The following is a 27066-nucleotide window of genomic DNA, read 5'->3' on the forward strand; positions in this document are numbered from 1 at the left end:
ACTATATTCTGCTGATATATTCTATTCTATGCTTCAGGAGTGCTTTTGATTCAAACATATCAAAGCAAATTACGAACAGCATTCCTGTTCCTCCTCCATGAAAACATGGAAGATTATAAAGGCCTGCTCTTACTCTCATTTAAGTCAGTTTGGATTTCCCCTTTTGCTTTGATCAGCACAGGATCAAGCAGGCCTAAATAAGCTTATTTCTACACTAGAAGACAAGGTGGAAGGACTGCTGTTGAAATTAGGGGAAACCAGGGAAGTTGAACAGGATAAATCACAAAGATGCAGCAGACTGAAACCACAAATGAGATCAAGGTGGAGGAAGATGATGGAAGAAAATATTAACACGAAGGAAATAGCTATTCTCTCTTTCTGTATGAAGAATTTGAAGGGGATCATATTGAGAAGAGATTAAAGACAGACATCAGCCAAGCCAGAACTCAAAATAAATAATTATTTAAAAAGAGCCACTGGAGAGGAAAAGATAAAATAGACTGATTGGTGATCCTCTGATTAGGAAGGGAGAAGATCAGAGATGTGACAATACAGGCAAATAGCATCTTGATTAATACTGAGGTAGGGCATTGTTTGTTTGATAGGGTTTGGGGGAAGAATGAGGGTATGTTTTGGGGGTCAGAGGCTTTTCTGGAGTTTTTCCTCTTTTGTTATCTCCATTTGATTATTTAAAACTGCTGGCTGTTGGTGTTAATTTATTTGTGTTTTAATATTAATTTTGCCAGTGGTTATTCTAAGTCTGATTATTGGCAAGGCACTCAGCTTTTGTGTGGGCGTTATTTTTAATGATCTAAAAAAGAAATAAAAATGAAGAATAACATCCCCTTTTTGTAGTACATAAGGAAACTAATGATATAAGGCAAGGGAGATGCAAAAGAATCAAGGACAACTTCAGGAACGCGAGAAGATAAGTGGTGATTATGTTGAACTTGGGTACTTACCTTGGTTATGCTTTCCATACCAAAGACAAAGAGAAGACCAATGGATGTGCCAATAGTAGAAAGGAGGTGTTTGGGTTCATAGAGCTTTGGAATGCTTTTCATGTTGAGCAGTGGCTATGGTCTGTAAGCAGAAAGAGTAGCAATAACCTTCTGGGATTAAGCCTCACAGCATTGTTTACTGTAGGTAGGCCTTAGACTAGGTATGATGAGAGTGGTGTTGGTATGTGTAACAGAGAATCTGGCATGTTCTTTTAATTTCAAAGTGAAAAGTATAGACCTTAAAAAGTGGCATGTGGAAATAAATCCCATCTCACCCAACTTGACATGTTTCTTTTTCCTTTATTAAAAATGTATTACCCTGGAAACCTTTGATATTAAATAACTTGTTTCCAGTGGACTCCAATAGCTGTCATGACAATTTTTTATGTTTTTGGTAAAGGCAGACAGTAGACATAATTGGACACTAGCAACAACAAAAATTAATTTTTTTCTGACCACCATGGAATATTGAGAGAGAGAACAATGCACAGCAGTCATTTACATTACAGAGCTTGCTTTTGTTGTGGGCCTGAAAACACTGCTGTTAAAAAGGGGATAGTGAGGGAACCAAACCGTGAGCTTCCATCTTCTTTTAATAAAATGTTATAATTAAGGTGCTAAACAGAGAGAGAAAAGTATTACACCATTTAGTTTTTAGTATTTTATCTGCTTGTTTAGTAAACTTATTTCTATAAACTTGTAAATTGTAACAAACCAAAATTTCTTTAACGTTCATTTTTATTAAAAATGTCATTCAAAGGAGTCTAAGGGTCTTGATGATTGGGTATGTAGGATGGGAAACTGAGTCACAAGTAAACCCAATTTAGGCTTAATCAGTTTTTGTCTTTACTTATACAATTTCAGACAGAATTATTATTACTTAGTGTCTGGACATAAATTTAAGACAGACAAATAATAACAGACAAGACAGAATAGGTAAATGGGCCCAGGTTACCACATTAAAGAGCACTGAGAAGTCTTTCCATGATGGCCGTCGTCTCCTCCCCGATCTCATTGTTTGGTCCTTCAGTCGCATCCTTCAGTTTCTGGTGCAGTGCTTCTCCAGTTTGGGCCCCTGTTCACTTGGATCCTTATAAATCTTCACATTACAAATTATTTAATCTTTATCCAGTTGGCTTCTAGCATATCACCACTTGGTTTTTTTTTTTTTAATGTAATCCCTACGTTACTCAAGTCCAAGCTTCAGTTATGCAACTTCTGCATTTTTCCTGTTGGTTTTGGTGTTTCTGGGTCATGTTATCCTGTATCATCCAGAAAAAGGTGGGAGGGTTAATTATCATTATTTGTTTGAGTACCTCTTTCTTACTACTTCCAATACGATACATTATTTATCTTGCCAACAACAATATAAATTTTTAAACAAATCAACAATCTGTATCAAAAAGAATTGGCAAAAACACACTCAGGTCAGACAAGGTCTTGACTAAATGTTATCTTATCTATACTCATTTACTATCCATAATTAGAATCTCTTTAAAAAAAATAAAAAAGCTTTCAAAGCCCTTAATCTTATAATTAACAATCCTTCATTTTTATTTCTCTTTGTGTATGTGTATGTATGTGTTACCCTTTTCTACCATTTAATCTATTGAGGGGTGGCGGAGGACACTCTGATTCTTTAATGTTAACATTTCTTTATCTTCTGCAAGCATATGTTTGTCAGGGATTTTTTATTACTCAAACTCCAGAACCTTGTATTTGTGTATTGCCAAACCTTGTCAGGTTTTTTTTCTGTTACAGATTTTGAGGTACTTGTGGTTTTGGGGTCTTGATGTTTAGTTGCTTTTAATGATACCCCAGCATAATTAAATTATTCCAGTTTCTTGGGCAAGAATTTTTCTTTGCTATGTTTTACCTATGGTTGGAGCTCATGATTCTGTAAATTTAGACCCTGATCCATCAAAGTACTTAGGCATATGCTTAGTTCTAAACACTTGAGCAGTCCCATTACAGTGTAGCTTGCTACTTTCTGGTGCAGTACAACAGCTTTAGTAAACAAACTGTTGTTAAACTGCATGAGTGGTTAACAGAGGCAGGCTCTGTGGAGATGAACAGCCGGATACCAATTTACCAATGGGTAGAAAATGAAGATGATGTTTTTAAGACCACTTATCTTGTCTTGATTTCAGCTGTGAAATTTCCAGTCTGAGTTTAAAGCTAGAATAATTCGTAGATACATTCCTTTGTTTAAAAAAACGCTTGTCCATAAAAATTGGGTCCAAATCTACCCTGTTGCCCCACTGCAGCTATCTTGACTAATAACCCCACCTTCCATTCCTCTTTAAAACTCACTACTTTTATTAACCTGACACAACTAATCTCCGTTTTTGTCATTTACTTTTGTTCTAGTGTGTAACGTAGCACTTCTAAAATAGAACTTGAATTTAAAGAAAAAAATAAATTTGGAACTGTCAAACCAAACTACAATTGCAAATAAAAATGAACTAAATCACACTGTTTTCTGTTGCATCCCCTGTTCGTTATAAGTTTAGTTTAGGGCCCAAACCTGCCAGCGCTACTAAGTGTAGTGCTTCCTACTGTGAATAATGCACTGACCTCACTGGGATCAATTTATCAATTCAGTAGTAATTGAATATTGAAATAGCATCCATCAGCGTAGTATCTAAGTGCTGCTGTAAACTAATCATAGCAATGAGTATTGTACTTGCATGTTTGTAGGATCAGCTCATTAATTTGTAATCTCTTCTGAGCATATGAATATTGTCTTATGCTTCTAAAGCATGTAACATGCATGACACTGCAGAAATTGTAATTGAATTCAGTGGCATTTCAGTTGTGTGGTTGAAAGCAGAGTTTGATCCATTAAACTTAATACCATTCTATTCAAAAACTTTCAAATACCACTTCAGTTAGATAGACTGTCTTTAGCTTTAGTGTTTTATTTTTCTTCGGACAGTTAAGTACAGTACAAAAAAGATCATATGTCTTTATTCTTAAAATGCTAGTGATGGATATGTTTCAGAGTAGCAGCCGTGTTAGTCTGTATTCGCAAAAAGAAAAGGAGTACTTGTTGCACCTTAGAGGCTAACACATTTATTTGAGCATCATAAATTGCATTCTTGTTAAATTAATTCTAATATAACTTAAGTCCTGTTTGGTATGTCATGCAGGTTAGCATCCAGCCTTCTGAATGGCACCGCTCTCTCCTTCTTCCTCAGTGCTGGCTGGGATTTATGAGTAGAACGTACCATGCAGTTTTACAGGTAATTTGAGTTGTTTGGTATTTAGTGTATTTTGAGTTTTACCATCAAGGACTTCCCTTCAAATATCAACTTTTTTTTTTAAAGACTCTGCATTTTAACTTGAATGCAAGAAAATTAAATAAACATAAGGAAAGTCTTCAAGTTAAAGGTTGATAAGAGTTCAGCCACAGCCAGCGTCTGATGAAGGCAAATTTCACACAGGACTGGTTCTTGCTCAAGAATTGACACTCCTAGCCTTGCTCCTGTTCAGAGTCCCACTGGAGTCAATGGTTCAGACTGTGCATCACTTTCAGAATTTGGGCTCTGACCTTGAATTTTAATCAATTTATTCATTACTGAAAGGAATTGTATGAAAATACTGGAGAGTGGGACAATGTGGATAGAAAGAAAACTGAGCTTCCCCTCCAAAAAAAAAAAATGTTTCATATAAGCCTTTTTTTTCCCCACACACACACCCCCCTTTCTCTTTGTACTCCCTCATTTCAGTCAGGACTAGAAAGAGAAATGCTGTCGTACAATAAGAGAGAATATACTGGAAGTATTTCTGACCCACCCCAAAGCAGGAAGTACTGGAAATTTCACCAGAGAATCTGTTCCAGTGAGATTATGCAGCCTGATTTCCAGATCACAGAGGTTCCAATCTATAAAATTGTAGCAATAAATAGCTTCCCTGTCAAAAGCAATGTATGGTTGGCTTTGTCCTGCTATCAGGGATGATTCATTTTTTCTCCCCATGTATGTTAAGTGATACTGGACACTTTCACAGTCTGAGCAGCTCAGACTGCTGAGCAAATTCCAAAAGTTTCATGGAAGTATCATCTTTGGTGAGATAATATAACAGAATTTATACACGAATGAGGGACCACTCGAGATACCATTTTCAAAGCAAATCACTTTTTAGTTAGCAGCAAAATGTCAGATTTAAACACAGCTTTGTTACAAAACAGAACTAGCAAACCTACTTTTTAAATAGTAATTTTAGGTCTTAACGATAGAGAGTGGTACTTGTTGCCTATATTTTGTTATCCTCCTCTTTCATCTGTCTACCTTGAACACTAAGATTTCGTGAGAAGAACAGCTTTTACCAGCTCTGCTTCTGAAATCCTCTCTAGGATTTTCTGTCATTTACTGGAGCATTGAAGCATACCATTGTACCTTTGAAGTCTGCTCCCGTGTATTTACTTGCTCCTCTTTTCAGAGAACTAGAATAATAATTATACCTTATGCTTCTGTAGCACTTTTTATCTGATGCTGTCAAAGTACTTTACAAATATAAGTTAGTTAGGTCACACAAATAAGTAGTTCAGTATGCCTATGAGTAAGTGAGGGAGTTATATACCCATTTTACGGATTGAGGCATAGAGAGCCTAAGGGCTCAGTCCTGCAAGGTGCTGAGCACTCTTTACCCAATCTGGCAAAACACTTAAGTATGTCAGGTGCTTAAAGCAAAGCAAAGTCCCATTGATTTCACTGAGAGTATGTAGGGAGGAATAGCTCAGTGGTTTGAGCATTGGCCTGCTAAACCCAAGGTTGTGAGTTCAGACCTTGAGGGGGCCATTTAGGGATCTGGGGCAAAAAAATTGGGTATTGGTCCTGCTTTGAGCAGGGCGTTGGACTAGATGACCTCCTGAGGTCCCTTCCAACCCTTATATTCTATGACTCTTTGTACATGCTTGAGTGCCTTGCAGGGTTGAGCCTTAAAGGTATGTCTACACTGTAGCTGGGAGTGCGCCTTCCAACCCAGGCAGACAATCTTCTACTAGCGGACTAGTGTGCTAAAAATAACAGTGTGAATGTTGCTGCGCTGGTAGAGACTCAGGCTAACCACCCAAACTCGGACCGAGGGGGTCAGGTGAGCTTGCACTCGAGTGGCTAGCCTGAACCTCCATTGGTGCAGCAATGTCCATTTCACTATTTTTAGTATATTGGCTCAAGCCTCACTACTTCGAGTCTGTTTATTGGGGCTGGGAGGCACGCTCACAGCTGCAGTGTAGGTATACCCACCGTGACTACGGTCATATAGGCCTGAATTTAGCAATGTGTACAAACACATGCTTAGGTGCCTTGTGGAATTGGAATGGGCTTAAGCATGTGCTTAAAGTTAAGGATGTGTTTAGATGCTCTACTGAATCTGGGTCATAGAGAATCAGTGGCAGAGCTGGGAATGGAACATAGGAGTCCTGATTCCTGGTCCTGTCTCTACCTACTATGATCAGACTTCTTTATTTGGGCTTAGTGCTTGTTTGTATCGAGTTTTAGTGCATAGTAAGACAGAATGTGAATCTACAGCAAACTAGCTGGCCATGTCACCTTGCTGCCACACACTAACAGTTCCACCATGTGCTTGAAATGGAAGTGGGTCAGAACATATTATGGACTATGTTGTTGTGCACTAGAAGTTCCATGGTGTGCTTTGACGTACTCCCCTTTTAAGCTCACTGTGGAACTTCTAGTGCGCAGCAGCAGCAGGGTCCACGTGGTCAGTTAGTACGTGGCAAGCCGAAGATTCACACTGTGGCTTGCCGTGCACTAACTCTTTGTGTAGACAAGCCCTGATTCACATTTTGTGAATGACATTTGGATTTTGCAGAAATTACTCTCTTGTGTTCTCAAGATTATCCCACGTAAAGATGTTGAATGTTTGAAAAACAGTGCTTGTGCTCATATATTTTTCCATCAAGACTTAATAAAATCAGTGGTTTCCTTGGGGGTAGAAGCTAAACCTAGACACCCATTTTCAGTCTCCTACCGAACAGATTTGCTTAACACCTTCCAATCAGTCCTTCTCAGATCAAAAGCATCCCATAAACCACTGTGGTGAATCCAACAGCACATCCTTTGAGGCACAGGTAGAACTGGCATGAAGGATTGCAAAGAGGACAGTCATAGCAAGTAAAAGGTTGAGATATTCTGCTTTAAATGATGCATTAAGTAAACAATAGGTTTTGCTGCGATTGTACCTTTGAGGTAGTTGGTTTCCAAATCTTCTTCCCTGTGGGATACAAGTTTGTCAATCCTTCTTTGTTACAAGGGAATAAGTTTCCTTCCATCATTAGGAAGCTGGAGCGATTATTTCTGTCTGTAGCAACCACTCCACTCTTCCCAGAATCAAAAATAGCAGTTCTTTCACTTGTATATTACAATGGGATATAGTATCAAGAACAATTAGGTCCAGTCATGATATGAATCTCAAGGGAGAGGTTACATCCATTACACAAGTGTTCCCTACAGAAATTTCAAGATTATTACCCATGTAAGATTTCCTTCTGATTTATGTTGTGATTCTGCAGGGGAGACGGGCAGAGCTGGAGATGCAGTTAAAACATGGAAAAGAGGATCCTGAAGAGGTGCAGTACAAACAATTTACAGCCTGGCTCTGGTAAGAGAATGACTGTCTGCTCCTCATCACTTGTAACTGCAAGTGAAGAGCCAAAAGGGCGGGGATACTTCAAAGCCTTTAATATTGCAAGTTTAATCATCAGCATGAGTGCTAATGAGAAAAAACAGATATGATCTCTGATTTTACAGATATGAGCTCTAATTTTTAAAAAGATGGAGAGACGAGAGTGTAGGTAAGGATGCTTATATTTACAGGTAGTTAACCCTTTTCAGTTTATGGAATCCAGTAGTGACAGTAGCTGGAAGGAATTGAAAATTGCAGTTATTTTATATCCTGTTATATGAAAACCTTTTGCTCAGTGCATAATTGAGTAACAGGGACAAAAATTATGCTGTATTTAATTAGTATGACTCTATATCATGTCAAGGCTTACATTTCTTGTAAAATGACAGGTTTCAGAGTAGCAGCTGTTAGTCTGTATCCACAAAAAGAAAAGGAGTACTTGTGGCACCTAAGAGACTAACAAATTTATATGAGCATAAGCTTCCGTGAGCTACAGCTCACTTCATCGGATGCATGCAGTGGAAAATACAAGGGGGGAGATTTTATATACACATTGAACATGAAACAATAGGTGTTACCATATACACTGTAATGAGAGTGATCAGCTAAGGTGAGCTGTTACCAGCAGGAGAGAGAAAAACAAACAAACACACACCTTTTGTAGTGATAATCAAGGTAGGCCATTTCCAGCAGTTGACAAGAACTTGTGCTCGTCAACTGCTGGAAATGGCCCACCTTGATTATCACTACAAAAAGTAACACCCATTGTTTCATGTTCTCTGTGTACATAAAATCTCCCCACTGTATTTTCCACTGCATGCATCCAACGAAGTGAGCTGTAGCTCACGAAAGCTTATGCTCAAATAAATTTGTTAGCCTCTAAGGTGCCACAAGTACTTCATTTCTTGTAAAGACACTCTTGGAGAAGAGAGATTGGGGGTGGATTCTCAGATGCCATGATGATGGTGTACATTATAAAACTTGAGAGAGAGAGAGAGTGTGTGTGTGTGTGTGTTTTAAAGAAGTGTACTCTCCAGATCTTCAGCTGGTGTTTATTAGTTTAGTTCCATTAAAGTCAATGGAGCTATGTTGCTTTTACAACAGAAGATTTAGTCATGTGTGTTTATTATAGATGTCTCTATTTCTCTCTCTCTCTGTATTTTATATGTTTTTGTACACATTCACATACACACAGTCAGGATGATCCTTACAATAAATTAAAGATTGAGTTGGTATAGAGTCATATTCAATAAGGAAAATGTAATTTCTCAGTTATTTTATTCAACTAAGCACTGAGTTTATGGTAGGTAAAATAGGCCTGATTCCCTCTTCTCTTGAAGGAGATTTTTGCCAATGGTACTATATTTGATCCTCTGTATCCCAATAGGTATAAAGAGAAAAGTGCCTGCTCTCCTAGAACTTTTGAGTTAGGGTGGAAGTAGAAGACATTCTTGCAAAATTGCTTTTTAGGTCAGCGGACCAACAAAATTTGCCTTAGCCTCCTCTCCCCAATGTTTGTAATTGCTCAGCCTAAACTGTTAAGTTAAACAATTTTTTAAAAACTGATTTAAATTTGTGCAGGTGCAGATGTAAGTGCTAAGTCAGCAAAGGAAGTGGGTGCCCAGTTGTAAGGTTAAGAGGCTCTCCAGGCCCTTCCTTATGGGCTCAGTCCTGTAAGGTGCTGAATACCCTCAGTTCCCATTGACTTAAAAGGGATTTAAGGGTGCTGTGCACCTTACAGGATCAGGTGGGGGTAAAAGGAGGGGCCAACACTCAGAGGACCTATTAGGTATTTATCAATATTGCCCAGCCTGAAATCTAACCTTGACGTTTGCTACAGTGGAGAGGTCAATACAGAATTTTACTGTTTAAATGCATTTTTGCACCATTATATTTAAGTTTTCCATTAATGGTTATGCCATTCAGTGTAAATGCTTTCAACGTAGGTGGGTTTTTTTAGTGACTGTGCAAAAACAAATATTGTGCGTAAAACGAAACATTGATTTTATTCTTTAAAGTATGAGTGACCTGTACACTGTTTTATAGCTATAATTTCAAACGTTTTATTATGTGTTGTAGACATTTGATGGATAGATATCTTTTCGGGTTGGATGACAGTCCTAGATAAGATTTACTACTTCATATTGTAAATTGTGGTGTATGGGATTTATATATTAAAAAAAATTTGTCAGTATAAAAGATTTATGGCAGCTCATTCTCTGGATGTGAATGCAAAACTAAACAAATGAAGTCAAGTAATGTGTTGTAAATTGATCACAGTAACATATAATGTATTCTAAATGACCCTGTAGTTTTCATTTCAATACATTTAGACTATTACACCACCTGATAGTTTAACCACACAGAGTTATGTTCTGAAGTATAATAAATGTTGGATAAATTGTTATAGTTCTCCATTGTAGAATATTTACATTTTATTAGGCTGGGACATAGAACATCAACCTGGAAATCTATCTGCAATAGCTAGATGATCAGATTTATGGCTGCTGCATGAACTTATATTTTCCACAATGTGGTATAAAATCAGATAAGAGCCTTTTCAGAGGACAGTTTTAATGGATTTAAGGATGTGAAAATGTAAGATGGTATGTGACAATTTTTACTAGTTTACACTAAGTTTTATAAAATAAGTATTGGATGTGAATGTTTGCTAACATAGAGTGGTCAATTGGAGGACTAGAGGGAAAATGGCCAAGTTCATGCTGCAGTGTAAAGTATAATGTGCTAACTTTACTTTTTGTCTCTCCTGCAGGGTCAGAGACATGCTGACTGATGTTATCAAGGGTGCTTCAAAGTAAGAATTGTTCCTTTATTAGAGGCTAGAGAGTTATTTCCTCTGGATTTTTTTCACTATGGGTTATGCAAGCCAATATAACCTATTAATGTGATTTCAACTCATAGCCACAAGTATAAGGATAGGAGCTTTCCCTCCATGTACTGCATTGTATAGTTGGCTAGGTGTATTATCTGAAGCATTAGGCATCGGCTGCTCAAAAGGCAGAATACCACTTTATGCACTAGTGGTCCAATCTTGTATGGCAGATGATTTTCCTTAAGTCATTCTTTGTATCATTTTATTCCTCTCAGCTGTCTCAGGGGTGGAGCATCACCTCTTCAAAGCTAACCCACTGTCTCTCACTCTTAAGGGTTTCTGCTTGTGTCCAGACCCCTCTCCCTCCTGAAGGTAGATGCAGAGATATGTTTTCAGACTAACACTGGCATGTTAGCTCATGCCATTGGGTTAGCAATGAACACTCTGGTCCCACCCTCAAACACCACTGAAAGGCTTTAGGGATGGTTGCTAGTGGCTTGATTTCTTCCCTGCGTACATGTACTTCATTGATGAACATCACTTCAGTGTGCTCTCCAGTTGGTTAACCTGGATAACAGCTTCTTGTACTCTACCAGACAGAAGTGCCTAAAGCCACTAATCTGCATAAAAATAACTCTTAAAATCACGGGCTCTGTCATGGAGATTGCAGCAGTGATAGAACCATGGTGCTATTTATCATAGGCTGATTCAGTGGGTGGTACCTGCTGGAGCTGCAGAGAAGATTAGTTTTAAATATACTGGGAAATTCAGAGTTCTGGCAGTTCTAGATATTCAAATTTTCTGTAAAGATTCTGCCTCTTTAACCATGCAGCTATTCTTGGTGAATGCTGCTGTTAAAAATGTTCATATCCACATGCTTCCCTGCCAATCCACCTTCAGGTAGTTCACTCCTGGGTGGAGGATGGGATGAAGAAGAGGAACTGATTAAAATTGAACTCTATATTTTAGCTACTCATTAAATGCCTATGAAAAGTTAGAGAACTAAAGGTTGAAATCCTTTGTGTAACTACTATAAAGAGCAAGATACAATACAGAGACATAATGAACTCTCGGAATGTCATTTCCTGGCTCTAAGTAACAAGAGCCAATTTCTTGAAAAAGAATGTACAAGGTTTTTGTCATGAAAATAGTTCACTGGTCAAATTAGTTCATTAGGTAACTTTTCACTGTTGGTTCCTAGGGTTACACTCTCTTCATGGCTAGCTTCAAGGGATTTCCCATGGACAGAGCATGCCACTGGAGCTTTTGCTATGTTTTTGTGTTTTTTTTTCTAGTCTAACTTCAGTAAATTCCAGGATAGAATGGTCTAGTTTTTGAAACATTTTTGTTTTTTCTCATAGAACCTACTGGTTTGGGGGGTCTGTGGTGTTGGTCTTTATGCTGACAGATGGATATTTTGTTCTATGACAGTGGATTGTTGTTTTTTTTTTATGAATTTAAGGCACCCAGGTGAGGTGGGGACAATTTAAGTGTCTAACAGTTGAGGCATTTTAGAGTGCAACCACTGTCACTAGCACTAGACATAAAAATAAATGACTACATCAATAAATTCATAAGTGATTTAAGGTAACATAAGAAGAATACTCTGAGAAATGAACTAGCTACCTAATAAAAATTATTTTAACTCCTTGATCCAGAGTGGTCTGGATTTAGTGTCCCAGAGCTGAAAAGTCAGTGACATTCCATTAAGATGCTCATCTGCCTTATCAAAAAACTATTTTCAGATGCAAAAAGAAATCTCTAAAGATAGGAGAATGGGTTTGAGCTTTCAGAATAGTACATATTTATAGTAGTAGTTGAGCAGTCTTTCTGGATATGCAATATAGTGATGCAGTGTGTAAAAACAGAAACTGAAATGTAGAATACTTCATCTAACCATTACTGTACATTATATCAACATCCAGTATGATGGTATTTCACATATTCTGTTCTACATAATACCTAAAAGGTAGACTACAGGATGATAGAGAATTACTTGGAGCCTATCTTTTCAGTCCCTTTTCTGGACATAAACTAAACACTAATGTCTTTGTTTTAGTAAAATCTTAAGAAAAAGCATCTAAAAGAATTTAGCAGAAAAGGCTCACAAGAGTACCTGTTCCCTAGCAATTTTCAAAATCAAGAGGATAGCAATCTAAATTTTAATTGATGGGAAAACTTGGATATGAAAACCCAGTTTTCTTCTTCCTCATTTCCACCACCTACACAAGCACAGAGCATAGATCAAAAAGTGCCTAACAGTGGCTTTAGTGCATAATTCATATTTAAAAGTGTCAGTGCTGGCCATCTAGTTGCACCTCATGTCTCACAAGGTAAAAAACTTGGTGCTGATTTTCTCCCTATAATTTCATTGACACTTAGGAATTTTTTATGCATTTTAACCTTGCAGACATGATTACTGCTTCACTGCCTGATCCCTATATGCTGAAAGAGTATGGCTAAGCAACTCGTGCACTTAAACTCCACAGCTATTGGAAACTGAACTGTTTCTAAACAAGAAACTTTAAAATACCAAAATACTGAGGGAGCGTACATTTATCCAGCATTGTCAGCAATTCCTGTGCACAGCTCTGAGAGTGTTCCAATCTGTACCAGGGAAGAGTTGCATTTCTGTGTTAGCACATATTGGAACTTTTCTTTATTACATTTGTATGAAATCTTAATGCTCTGTGGTAAGAATGCCACACAACACTTAGCTGCATAAAGGTTTATAGCCAGATGAGACTGAGACTTGTTTTGTGGCTGTGTGTATGTATGTATGTGTGTTTACGTGCTGCTGCTACTATAATAATCACCTACCTCTCCAATCATTTCATGCTTTTGAAAGAGTATGCTGCTAGACTCAGCCATGTTAAGATTTTTTGCAAGATTAGTACCACCATCAGACAAACGATTCTATAGAAAGAATTTTTATATCTTTTCAGCAAAAGCAAAATGTATAAATGGTGTGAGGCAGACTATTTAGCTTCAACAGACTTTCTTTAGTAACTTGAATGCAGCAATAGTCTCTCTCTCTCTCTCTCTCTCTCTCTCTCTCTCTCATATACATATACACATGTTTGTGTTAGGCTTTGGATGACAGAGGAAAAAGAAAACTATTGAAACAGTAAGTTTAGTTTCCTCTCCCAACTCACTGTGGTGTGAGGGTGAGATGTGGGGCACTTCCATTGGGTCAGTGAACCATCTGAGATAGTTGTTAGCTTTGAGAATCTCACTGAAAGGTTGGTATTTGCTATGCAGGACTCTGGTGGCATGTGCTTTCCCAATTATTACAACATGTTTCATTATCTGGATCTCTTGTGTCTCATTAATTACTGTTTATTCTTTTCAATAGGGACAGCCCAGTGGTGAAAGGAAACTCTATCTTAGCTTTAACTGGCCTTGCAGTTGCTGTGGCAAAATATGAAAATAGCCTTTCTTCAGACACTGAAGTAGGACCAGAGGTGAGTTAAACCTTAGAAACACTGTTTTGTCATCTTAATGTGACCTACAATCAAAACAAAAGCACTGGGAGGTTGCATGGCTGGGAGAGCTGATAAAGGAATGCAGAACTCCTCGCTCTCTCAGCCATTCATATCCAAAGTCCTGCTCAGTAGTGACCATCTGCTAGCTCTGCTCTGTGCGCATTGAGCTTGGTGGTCTCAATCTGACTGTGTCCTCCTCACACAAAAAGTCACAGTTGACACATTTGTTGTCAGTATTGTCAGAGCAGAGAAAGATCCAGTGGATATTGAGGCTCCCCCTCCTGCTTTCTCCAGATCAGATTTAATAAAATGTTTTGAGAGAGGTTGCATTGCCACTGCCTGTGCTCTACGTGTACTGCAGCTCAACAGAGGACTTCGCTTTCTGGGAATGGCAATCTGGAACTTGCCATGAGCTCTAAATTCGCACATGGAAAATATCATTTGTTTTAGAAATAGATATATCCACAGTATGTGTGATTTGTGTATATAAATAATTACACACACAACTTTTGTCATTGTGTCCTTTGCCTCAGAGTATGGGCACTGGCATTCTTCTTATGTTGACCTCAAATCCTTAACCTTGGTTCATTATTTAGTCAGGAAAGGAGAACACCCCTTCTGCTTGAATATCATTATTAACATGGATCTATTTTTCAGCTGGTAAAGAGATGACAAGTTGCTGGTATTTCCCAGTATAACAACAGTACAAATTTATAGATAGTGTGGCTCAAGAAGCTGCTTTATGTAACCAAAAATATAACCAGGAGGAGAGGGAAATGTGGATTGTAGCTAAATGTGAAAAGTAGGATTATTATGCCTAACTTTTCAGTGTAATAGAAGCACCACAAACTAGTAGTCTGAATCTGTTTTATGTTAATTACCTTCCCACTGGATCTGCATAGATTGGAAGAGCTGTAATCAGCAGCTGGGAATGCCACACACTGTTCTCCACTGACCACTCTGTCGAGGGCAGGAACAGTTTTGACAGGCTCTGGAGGGACAGTAATTCAGCCTTTTTATTGATGAAAAACAGGGTCATGATGCAAAGCCTTAAGGAGGTTAAAGTGGAAAATATATAGATATCTTTAAGAGTGAGAGGAATGAAGATTTACTTGGTACATTGTGGTCTCCCAGTATTCTTGCCCCAATGCCAGAAAACTCTGCCTGTTGTCTCCACCGTGTACCTGGTTTTCAACTTGTTGACTTCCTGAAGATTCTTCTGAAACCCAGTCTCCATTAGGTTACTGTGGTATCCTGCTGCTAGGTCAATCTTTGTCACAGTTATTTGGCCTCACTGTTAATACTTGTTTCATTCTTGCATTTTTAGTGTTTTTACTTTGGTAATAGCATCTATCAGAACAGGTGGGGCATTTTACAGTAGTGTGTGTTTGAGATTTTGCCTGTGTGGCCAAAGTGTTGAAGACCCTACTTGAGTAAGCGCCAAAGAAGGCTGGAACTTGAATTTGAGGTAATCAACTTATGTTTCCAGAAAGTCAGCCTTATTCTCAGAGGTGTGACATTAGCACTTATTAGGGACCTGAGGACACAGCTAAAGAGTTATAGAGCCTTTTCAGTTATGGGTCACCAGTTTGACTCTAGACCAGCTCAGTGGCAGTTAAAAGTTGTTTCTACCTAATGGAATCATAGAATCATAGACTTTAAGGTCAGAAGGGACCATTATGATCGTCTAGTCTGACCTCCTGCAGAACGCAGGCCACGGAATCTCACCTACCAACTCCTGTAACAACCCCCTAACTTGTGTCTGAGCTATTTAAGTCCTCAAATCGTGGTTTAAAGACTTCAAGGTGCAGAGAATCCTCCAGCAAGTGACTCATGCCCCACGCTGCAGAGGAAGGTGAAAAACCCCCAGGGCCTCTGCCCTGGAGGAAGTTTTGGTAGTTTCTGTATGAGGGGTGTGGAGTGTGTCCCACTCCAGGTTCCATATCACAAACTCATTCCCATCTCTTTTCACTAGATTTTAAGCTCTTTGGGGCAAGGGCAGTCTCTTATGAATGTTTGTGCAGTGCCGAGCACGATGGCTGGTTGGATTCTCTAGCAAGAGCTCATGAAACAGGAACAAAAATTGCATTGTATGTGATTAATTTGTAAGAATTGGCAACACTATAAATTGCCACAGATAATTATGGGTAGGAAGAGTTCAAAAATCAGAAAACCATGATTTTATCATTTCACAATATTTGCACTTTTTGGGTTGGCAATACTGAATTTTTGATACGAGTGACCTTCAGGAGCCTTTCCAGTCAGTTCTACCAGGAAACCAAGTAGGGAAGCATTAGTAAATAACCCCCTTAGAAAACTGACTTCTGAATTGTGGAGGAAACTACCTCTGTATCTCAGTATGTTTGTTCAGCTATGGTTTTAAACACATCCTATCAAGCTAATGAGCAAAAAATATAATGACGTGTTCTGTCTGCAAGTTTCTGGGTCATAGTAGTAGAAATAGTGCTGCTGGGAAATGGAATGAAGTTCTTCTCCATAAGGGGTGCCAGAGAACAAATTCAATCAAGCAAATTCATAAAATATTTGTATCCTGAACACCCACAACTACTATCCACTTACACCTACTAAATTAACTTGTTATAACATGGAATATAGAAATAGGGCCATGTGATTTCCTATGCCAAATGGTAGGTTTTTTCATCTTTTCTCAAGTGGAAGAATAATCTTTGTTCTGCCCTGGGTTCTATTTCTAGCTCTGTCACAGTCTTTAGGGGACCTTGGGCAAGTTTCAATCTATCTGAGCCCGTTTCTTTAGTTGTAGAGTGTCCCAGACATATTTTAAGGCTGGATTTGTTCATTTTGTAAAGCACCTTGAGAGACTCAGGTGGCAAGCACTACATAAGCACTCAATATTTGTTGTTACTATTTTGCTAACAATGTTATGACTGAGGCACATACTGCTTCCTGTTTCTGAGAAAATTGTCTGTTAACCATTTTATTTCTGTCTCAAGAGGAAAAGGTCTTTTTAGGGCTGTTTTCCAGAAGGGAAATTACAGCCTGTTACTGAGGATATGGGTCAGGGGACTGCATTGTTAGAGGTACCATCCATACATGGCACACGTTAATCCAGGCATAATTTATTGCATTGGTAAATTGCACTTCCTGTGTCACAATCACACCTCAGTTTACTGTTTATTTTGTGTGTGCATGTTCTCTTTGTGGATCTGTTGTTTTAATACATTCTATTCTTGTTACAGCACAAACCATTAAACAAAATATGAAAAGACACCCTTTGACTGAGACACAAGTTGTGGTCCTGTCTGCCCATATATAGCGGCTACCCATGTAAAATTAAAGATCCCATGTCATTTTTCAAGAGAGCAAAATATTTAACCATAGTGTCCTTGGAGAATATCATGTTGCTCATTCAGGCTGAAATTTTTTCAAGTTTTCATACATGATTTTTTTCCACATTTAATTTATGCCTTGCTCTAGGAGAATTGATACAGCTGCTCATATTCAGCCATAACAGTTTACGGCTGTGGGTTTTTTCCCCTACTGCTGCTAGTTTGAGGCCTGATTCAGCCATCTTTGCTGTCATTGAATAATACCTTATTCTGCTAACTTCATGGAATGATTTGTGGGAATAAAATGTGCTACTCGTGAGTAAGAGTGGCAGAATTAGACCCTTGTTGAGTAGCTAAATACTTCATAGCTGGCACCTCAGCTGCTGAATCTGTCTTCTGTCCTTGAATGTGGCCTGGTTTAAGAATAGAAATGAATGAATATTTGGAAGCTGCTATTTAATGTTTATTGGCTTGTGTCATTTTTCATTACCTGTAGACTGAACCTGATTTTCTTCCCACAAAACACTGGATTTCTATGGTGATAGAAACACTCCTTAGTATTGTGAACAGTCGCTATCGTGCTAAAGGTCAAGTTTTCCCATGGTTCTACCAGGTACATCTAGAAGTATAAAAACATATAAAGATAGAGGTTAAATCAGTAACTATTATGGGCAAGAGAATAGATATTTGGATTTAGTTATCTTAATGTCAGTGATTGTATGAAATAATTGTTTAATCTTGGTTTTACTGATGCTATTAATTCTTGTAAAAAAAAACGTGTGGGAGGATGAGAAGGCTTTATTTTATTTTTTAGCAAATTTGCTTCTTCTTTTTATATTTTTCCTCTAATTTTTTCCTTCAACTCTCTCTTGAATTTTCTTCTCTGTTTGAGTTTCAGCAGTTTTGGTATCTATTTCATTATTATTATTATTATTATTTTATTTTGCAGTTTAAAAAAACCCAACCCTAATCTCCATAACATTTCTACCTGCATGTACAAAACATAACAATAAAACGTTAGCATATCAACTTAAATAGATTCTCATACCGCACCACAAATCAAAATTCTGTGTTTGAGTAAAAACATGGCTCTTAAATCATGCTCTATAGGTTGTGTAACTCTGATTCTGAATGGGGAGTTATGCAGTCAAGGTCCTTCCCCTGAAAATGCCTTGTTCATCTCTTATATCTAGGGACCATTAGCAGAAACATCCTTTCTGATTTCAAACTGATAACTAGAACCTAAACTATGAACCTGAACCCCTTGAATAGCATCTGGAGGTGAACTGGAAACCAGTGTCGTCTTCAGGAAACAGGTGTCATATGTTCTGTGCAGATACCACTGCTAAGTACACTGCAGCTGTGTTTTGAATTAGCTAAAGTTTCCTTTCCAGATTATCTTCAAATGGTATACTTGTGCAGGAGGAGCCTTCAAGGGCACTGAATAACAGTGAGCATTATTGATAAACGGTGAACAAACTCCTTTCCCATGGAAGACACCACTTCTGTCCCTCTCTAAGTTCTTCCATCTACCTAATGATATCAAGTTGATCTGAGCTTCAACCACCTCGTCATTATCTATGTTTCTGTCTTGGCCACTCTACAGGAAAAGCAAAGAAACCACACAGCTTGGGTTAGATGAGAGGAACACAGAGTGGGGTGTAAGCCATGTGATGGAACCGCAGCTCCAGCCCTCTCACTGTCTCCCCTAGTGGCCTCACATAGACTGAACAGAAGGGGGGGTAATAGAATGGTTCCTGTGAGAGGTCCCTCATGCAAGAGGTGGCTCAAGGTGAATGAGCATTTGTACACAAACTCTCTCTTTAATCTTTCTTAAAGGAAGGAACTGATCCATAAAGGACAGTCACATCTAGCGCCACATGAACAAAACATCAAGGGCAACAGTACTGAAGACTAATAGATCTAAAAGAGTTAATGTCAACCTTAGACCTCTGTCATCACTGGGGGAGGGCCCAGACTACCAAAACCAGTGCAGTTTTAACACCACTTGCAAATATAATGCCAGACTGCCAAGGGCAAAAGAAATCCAGGGACTCAGTTGGTACTAGAGTTAATATGTTGCAGTCTTCCAAACCATCTGCCTCCAGAAGTGGTACAATTTAAAAATACATTGTATTTTTGAGACAGATCCCAGGGTCTTCATTCACAGCAGTTCCCTCTTCCAAAAATAAACTATATTTTAAAATGTTTTTTCTTTCTCAGTCTGTAAATTTCAAAGGACAAAGCCTCTTGTAGAAATCACTGCTCTACATGATACCTGGCATTCTGATTTGAATAGTTTTCTTTTTCTTCCCATAATTATATATAAGCTAATACACAAATGGTAGGCTATGCATATAGTCAACTTTTATTTATAGCTTTGTAAATAGAGGCAGTTACAGGGATTTCAGCTTTTAAAATGAAAAGGAATTTAAAGCCTTTGTGGTGAATAATCTATCTCCTGGGAAGCTTTTGCCCCAAAAATTTTGCAGGAGCTGCTGATGTTCCTCCACCCTGGACTTGATGCTTCCCCACTGCTAAAGCAGCTTTTTTTTCTTCTTGATAAATTCCTGGCTTTGTGTAATTACAGAATCGCATGCCTGTTTTTATTTACACATACATGAGTTGGATCACTGCTGAATATTTTAGCTAGAAAGCTGAATATGAAAACAGATAAATGTATTTGTACTCAGACCAGCTATTGAATTCCTATTTCACGCACTTTGTTTTTAATTCCATATTTACTCATCCTATTTTCATTCTAGAAGGTATATTTTCAATTACCATATTACTAAATTGGTTATAAGGGGAAAGGAAATGTTGCTGGAGGCAAAGCCATGAAATATTATATGCTTCCAAATAGAAATGCAATTACCGTACTGTATGCAGTATATTTTTATATTCCTAAAATACTGTTTTCCCTCACAAATTGGAAAAAAGAACAAAAACATCTTTTTTTTTTTTAATGTGTCCTAGAAATCCTATTCTGGTGAAAACACAGCCAGCGCTATTGCTCGCTCCTGTGCAGCCACTGCTTTGTCTGTCTTGGTTCCAGTTTTCATTGTATCCTGCAAGGAGAAGGTTGAGGAAGTCCTGAGTGTACTGACTGCCAGGTTACCTGGGAAACCAAATGCTGATGAGTCTCAAGCTGTTCAAATCCACATAGGCCTTGCTTTGGGGATGTTTATCTCACGTTTGTGTGAAGAAAAAGTCAGGTATGGATTACAGTCTACAGCAGGTGTGTAAATAACTAACTTCCTCCCCTTCCCGTAATGTGGCATTTAAGTTCAGCAGAATAAAGTGTTTACATTTTGTAGTCTAATGATTCCCAAGGTCTTTTGCAAGATTACTTAAAACATCGTTTTTATTTCTTGATTAATCTCTTCTTCTTCCCCTCCTCTGTTATTGTTGCCATACTATGCTGGGTGTGCTTGTTTAAATATAGCATCATACCCTCAAGATTAACGATGTGTTTTAGTTTTCATAACTGTGTAGGTGTTAAGATGCTCGTGTGACTCACTTCAGTGATACAGCCACAAAAAGAATGTTAAGGGGATTAGCTTCCCTTATTTATATCATTGTGTAGTGGTATTCACGATTATAAGAACATGATTGTCACTGTTTGTGTTAAGCTATATGCTGCAGAAGTATGCCATGCAACAAGAATGTCTGGTTACTTGCACCTGATACTAAACATCTTGGCTGCATCATGAAACACACAACTTTCTAAAAGCTGTGTGTATCCAGTATAACGGACCTTCTTGAAAGTGTATCGTTACTCTGTGGGATGACGACAGCATTCTCAGGGACTGTTTGGTAGAAGTTACCTTACAGCATATCTGTGCAAGGTTGAAAGGAGACTCTTCAAGATGATTGCCACACAGATTCCTGAATGTTGCCAAGAAATTCAGGCACTCAACTTAGGCTATGGATGTTTTTAACTTCATGACTGTTAGGGTTTGTGTTTGCTTATACCCATAGTAAAATACAGGTACTTGATTTAGGTCTTGCTGGCATAGCTATTATTTTTATCCCTTCAAGCTGATGGTTTCTGAAGCACCTCCCTTGGCTAAAATGCATTTTGCATGAATGCACTACCCTGATATTCAGTACTAAGGGGATAATGGGAAAATAAGATTGCCCTGCTTTTTAAAAACCTACAGCACAGTTTGAGGATACATTGCCTCTTGATAATTAGTCAGTAGTGACAACTGAGCTACAGATAAGCCATAAAAGCCTTCTGAGAAAACAGGGTTAGGTCATCACACTGTACCAGGGGACCTCAACTATAGTTTCTTTTTTTTTTCTTTTTTTTTTTTTAAAGGAGAATAGCAAGAGGACATTTTTTTAAAATTCCTTACATATTAAGGCAGGTCAGTTTTTGCTCCCAAATTTTCTCACTTGTCATAGTAGATATTCCTTAAATTCTGCTACCAAACTCTGACTTAGGAAGCTATTCATGTTGAACCTAGAGATAATTTACACCAAAGCCTTCCTACTCTTTAAGAGGATTTTCAGCACATTCTGTAAGGAAGAAATCCCTTGGGGGTTAGTTCAGGATGTTCAGGCCTCTTTCTCCAAATAAAATCCAAGGATTTTGCTTTTCATTTGTGGTGCTGGTGGTGAGGGAGCAACTTTTCAAGAGCGAGCCACAAAATTAAGTCTCTTAAAACATTAAGCCTGTGAAAAATTAAAGGTGCAGCTGCAGCCAAGTTTTATGGGGCACGTAGTACTGTGGTTTTCTTCCTTTTTGGTGTTAGCACTAAAGGTCTTGGGCTTCTGTGTGAGTGCTGCCTCATTACAACTGAACCAGTTAGAAACAGTGGTGGGTGCTGAAGTGGATTCGTGGACTTCAGCTGTACATGTGTTTGTGTGAAAGAACAAAAAATGAACAATCATGCACTTAGTATGAAATCTGGTTTTTTTAGCAAATAAAAAACAGTGTTGAATGGCAAGTTCATTCTTACCAATATCACAAGCAGTTTGAAGAGCTGAACAGTATCTTTTCTATTTTTTTTTCCATAGTGATGTATCTGGCCAACAAATGAATTTACTTCTAATGAAGTCCCTTGATGCATTGGAAGATTGCTGCTTTGACACCAGTCTGGAGTACAAGTAGGTTTATTCCATTACTGATGTCAGTATTTACTATGATTTTTACCATTCATATAGTCCATTAGGGCTTCAACCCACAAATTCTGAATTTAGGACTACAAACATGTTGCTATGAGGAGACTGATCCTGTCCATCCTTGGATACTTCTACCTGTCTTGTGTCTTCTAAATCCCTTACCATGCTCATTTTAACATACCTGTTAGGATTAAAAATTCAATTATCTTGTTCATTGGAGATGGAGCAGCAGGCAGTGGCAGCAATTTGAGGTGGAGCATTGTTGCGCACCTTACCTACACGTATTCGTTAACGAAAGACACTTTTGAAAGTGCCCCTCAGTGTTCTTCTATAGCTGTCAAGATGTTCAGTGAAGTCTAGTTGCTGCTGCTGCTTTGGAGCCTATTACTGGAATGTGCATGTGTGCACAATATAGTCTGAGCCATAGGAGCAGCTGCCTCTCATGGCTCCTTCATCTGAGAGAGCCAGTCTGTTCAATTAACAGCTGTGGATGGCATGAAGAATATGAAGGGAGGCAAATGTGTGTCATATGCTGCGGGTGCCTTGAAGAGAGCAGCAGTATGTCAGCAGGGCAAGACATTTTTGAAGAAGATTCATAGTTACCAACATAGGCAAGCCCAAAAGTATCTGCATACTGATTTATTTCCTGCATATTAGTTGACATTTAACAATCAACATGTACCACAGAATGGCATCTCAGATATGATAGTTACTTCCTATTCTAGGAACAGAGAAATATCTGCAATATCTCAGGTATCACTGTGAGTAAATGTTAACTTCGTAATGATGACCACTTATGTTGATTCTTCTGTTACCAAAGGCATCAGAGCAACAATTTCTGTTCTTTCCCCCCCCCCCCCGCTTTGTACTTCTTCAAAAGCCCAGGAGGGGTCACAGCTGCACTTCATTGGGCTCTGACGTTGGAAAGATTAGTTTGGATTCTGATTTGAGTTTCTCTGTCCTTGGCTGGCATAGAATGCACAGGGAGTTGTATCAACTGCATCACATTGTTGTGCCCACCGCTGCTTCACAGTAACAGCCAAAATAGTCCCTCCCCTCCCCCGCACCTGCCAGCGAGAGGCAGACAGAAGAACACAAAACAATGGAGAAGAGGAGAGGAAAGATTAAAGCCTTTTTTCCCCTGTTTCGATACAAGTGTAAAGCAAGTGGGAAGGGGAGGGGAAGAGTGTTAAGCTAGTTATAAAATTGGTGTGCAGTTTGAATCCTTAACTTGAAACTGTGCAAGGAAGTATTTTTAGGCTTTAGTTGCTGTTGATTCTTGTCCAGCTAAAACAATAGCTATTTTTAAAGTGGGTTCCTTTAGCCTTTATATTTTGCATCTTAGACATTCTTGCCTATGTGACTTCAGTAGTATGTTTATTTCATTTGGACTTCATCTGCTGGAGATTGTCTGAAGATAACTCTGGTGTTCTGTTCCATCAAAAATATGCTACCAACTGTCTGCAAATAGATATAATATGTTACATAAATAAGCAAAAGGTTCAGTTTTACACCCAACATATGTTCCCTCTAAATGTGGTTTGGAATAAAGTTGCTTCTATTTAATATGTTTCTGGGAGAGTTGCTTCTGGTGATATAAGTCACCAAGAGCAAATTCATCATGCTGGCCTGATTTAAAAGGTGTGTAGCTTTTATTAAGAGATCTCTAGCTGCTTGGAGTTGCCATGTGCTTGGAGAGGATACGTCTTATATCTTACTGCCATCTAGTGGAAAAGACATCACTTACTACCATATTTTTTCACTGTTGTACAGTAGATCTTTTGGTTTGTATAAATTTTTTTTGCAAACTAGTGGTTCAGTACTGCTTTCTAATACATGATATGCACCATTAGGGAGATGCAGTGAGACATCCTATGTATCAAAGAGCATTACAGATTTTTTCCTTGTGTGTCTATTTAATAGAAAAATTCAGTGCAGTATGTACTGCACACACTGGAGTTCACATAACACTATACACTTTTGACTGATGACTGTCTATGTTGATAATAGTGTTGTTCACACTAGTGCTGTTGTTCAGTTTAATTAGGATAATTCTCTCTTGCATTTTTTGTTAGTATACTAATTCTTTAGTATTTTAAGGGGGAAAAACAAAATATAGGGAGCTATTTCAAATAAGCAATAAATATTATAATAAGCAATAAGATTACATGAATATTATAAAACAGCTGTTCAACTAAACCAACAAATGATTGTTTACACCATCATATTGTATTATTACAGAGCTGCAAGTCTGTGTAAATTACAGAAAAATACTTAAAATCTTGCAAAACCTTTCTCTTCCAATAGGCCACCATAAGAATGACACAGTATTGACACTCCCTCTTACCCAAAAACCCAAGCAACCAACCAAACATACAAAAAATCTTACCCTGAAACAAATCAGCCTTAAGGGGGGAAGAACCCTAATAACATTTTAGAAAACCAAAAACTTTACCCCCCCAAAAAGGAGACGTATCAGACACTCCAAGCAATCAGATAGGGACTTTGTTATTGCTATTGATTTTACATGGAAGATGCTCAGATGCTACAGTGATGTGTGGTGGTATAAAACCCTAAGATAGAGAATTAAATGAATATTGTTTAGAAACCTATATTCACACACATTACTGTTGAGTATGTGTGTATGTGTAAATATATATAAAATGGGGGATTTTGACAAATAATTCAATGATTAAGTCACCAGTAGAGTCATTAGGCTCTCTCTCTCTCAACATTATTGACACACAGAAGATTCACTGTGTTTGCATTCATAGTTATATAATGCCTTTTTATGTTGTTGATCTAGTTTACATTGAATATATTTGCAAAAAGAAAAGGAGTACTTGTGGTACCGTAGAGACTAACAAATTTATTTGAGCATATGCATCCGATGAAGTGAGCTGTAGCTCACGAAAGCTTATGCTCAAATAAATTTGTTAGTCTCTAAGGTGCCACAAGTACTCCTTTTCTTTTTGCGAATACAGACTAACACGGCTGCTACTCTGAAACCATTGAATATGTTATCTCTCTAAACAAATTCAATTCTACAAGGATCACAGAGAAAGCAAGGTGAAAAGAATCAATCCAAAGAGAACAACCAGTTTCATCCAATTGTTACAATACAATATGCAGATAGCGAATATATTGAACAATGTACGGTCCTTGTTTTATTACGTATTGGCTTGGGAATTTTTTTCCTTTTCAACCTAAGAAAAACAGTATGTGTTGAAGATGGGGTTAACTTTGACCTCTTTATGGTTTATGTATGCTCCAAATGTTGAAGTATGCCAAGATAACTCACAAATAAGTGGTAGTATTTATATATTTTCCTTCCTTAAGTTATATTTTTATAGAGCCTTTCAGATGTTTGGTTAATATATTGATCTATGGTATAGCTGAACTAGTCTACAACTACTTGAAGAACAAACAAAATGGGACAAAAAAGTTTGATTGTGGGCAAAAAATGAATGTTGATGCTTATGTGTTCAGTATATGTGCAATAATGAGCCCGATAAATCTGAAATTTTCAAGGCATTAAATGGCCTCCATTCAAATAATCATCTAACATCTGTGCACAATAAATTGATTTGCCTCTGCAAAATGTTTAATATGATCAAATAACTGCTTGACAGCAGTACAGGGTATGTTTCAAACGTTTTCAATATGGAGCTCCATCATTAAACCTTCTTATAGATTACTGGTCCCACTGTAGTCAATGGCAAAAATTCCTATTAACATCAGTGGTTTCAGGATTTAGGCCTTATGCATAATATTGGCCCTTTTAACTTTTATTTTTGTATTCATTATTTGTGAAGCACTTTGTGGAGCAGTATACTCTACAGTACTATATATGGTTAAATTATTCTGCTGAGAAGAGAAAATAGCATTATTGCCATTATGTCAGAAATATTACAGTAAGATCCCATAAAGCATGCTGTGGCACTTTCACTGGTATGTTTTTAATGACCATATAGACACAATTTAAAAAAAGAGAAGTAAGAATGATGACTAATAAATTCACTGTTTTCCTCACAAAACTTTTAAACAGAATATCCTAAGTTTTAACAAGAGTCCCCAGAACTCCTGCCCTCCTTGTTTCACACTGCATTGACTGTTCACTTTAACAGTTGATATTACTAGTGACATCAGTATAGTATATTATGTGCATAAGAGCTGGAAGTGCTCCATCTCTAGAGGCAATGAACTCCTATCTGTGTGTCTGTGAGGAAGAGAGAGAGAAAGAGCAGTCCTTTAAGGAGATTAGGTATCAGTCACATTAGTAGTATCTATGCAGTTGAAATGCCATATAGGTTCAAATTGAGTTTCTACAGCTCAGTATCCTGAGTAGTATTGAAAAATAGATCCAAAAGGAGCCTAGGCTTCCTTAACTCTTCCCAATCCATCAGTGGTCTTCCTGAAAACACCATCCTAGCCACTATGGATGTAGAAGTCCTCTACACCAACATTCCACACAAAGATGGACTACAAGCCGTCAGGAACAGTATCCCCGATAATGTCACGGCTAATCTGGTGGCTGAACTTTGTGACTTTGTCCTCACCCATAACTATTTCACATTTGGGGACAATGTATACCTTCAAATCAGCGGCGCTGCTATGGGTACCCACATGGTCCCACAGTATGCCAACATTTTTATGGCTGA

General features: G+C 38.0%; 1 protein-coding gene and 1 long non-coding RNA gene across 5 annotated transcripts in view; one reads left to right on the plus strand and one right to left on the minus strand.

The window, feature by feature from the left end:
• FOCAD (focadhesin) overlaps positions 1 to 27066 on the plus strand; it is a 198662-nt gene that overhangs the window by 131802 nt on the left and 39794 nt on the right. For 3 of the 4 annotated variants that reach the window (XM_038401155.2, XM_043514362.1, XM_043514363.1), the window contains 7 exons: positions 4154 to 4246; positions 7537 to 7625; positions 10423 to 10464; positions 13838 to 13946; positions 17772 to 17888; positions 20252 to 20490; positions 22301 to 22390. In XM_038401155.2, coding sequence (XP_038257083.1) covers positions 4154 to 4246; positions 7537 to 7625; positions 10423 to 10464; positions 13838 to 13946; positions 17772 to 17888; positions 20252 to 20490; positions 22301 to 22390 — 779 coding nt within the window. The remainder of the gene's footprint in view (positions 1 to 4153; positions 4247 to 7536; positions 7626 to 10422; positions 10465 to 13837; positions 13947 to 17771; positions 17889 to 20251; positions 20491 to 22300; positions 22391 to 27066) is intronic. The other variant, XM_038401156.2, reaches the window with a different exon arrangement.
• Positions 1824 to 8125, minus strand: LOC122460163. The gene is made up of 2 exons (XR_006281274.1): positions 7207 to 8125; positions 1824 to 2263 (listed from the first exon to the last, which is right to left on the minus strand). It is a non-coding gene; the product is annotated as an uncharacterized LOC122460163 (long non-coding RNA).

Source organism: Dermochelys coriacea, chromosome 5 (genome assembly GCF_009764565.3).
Source record: "Dermochelys coriacea isolate rDerCor1 chromosome 5, rDerCor1.pri.v4, whole genome shotgun sequence".
Lineage (NCBI taxonomy): Eukaryota > Metazoa > Chordata > Testudines > Dermochelyidae > Dermochelys > Dermochelys coriacea.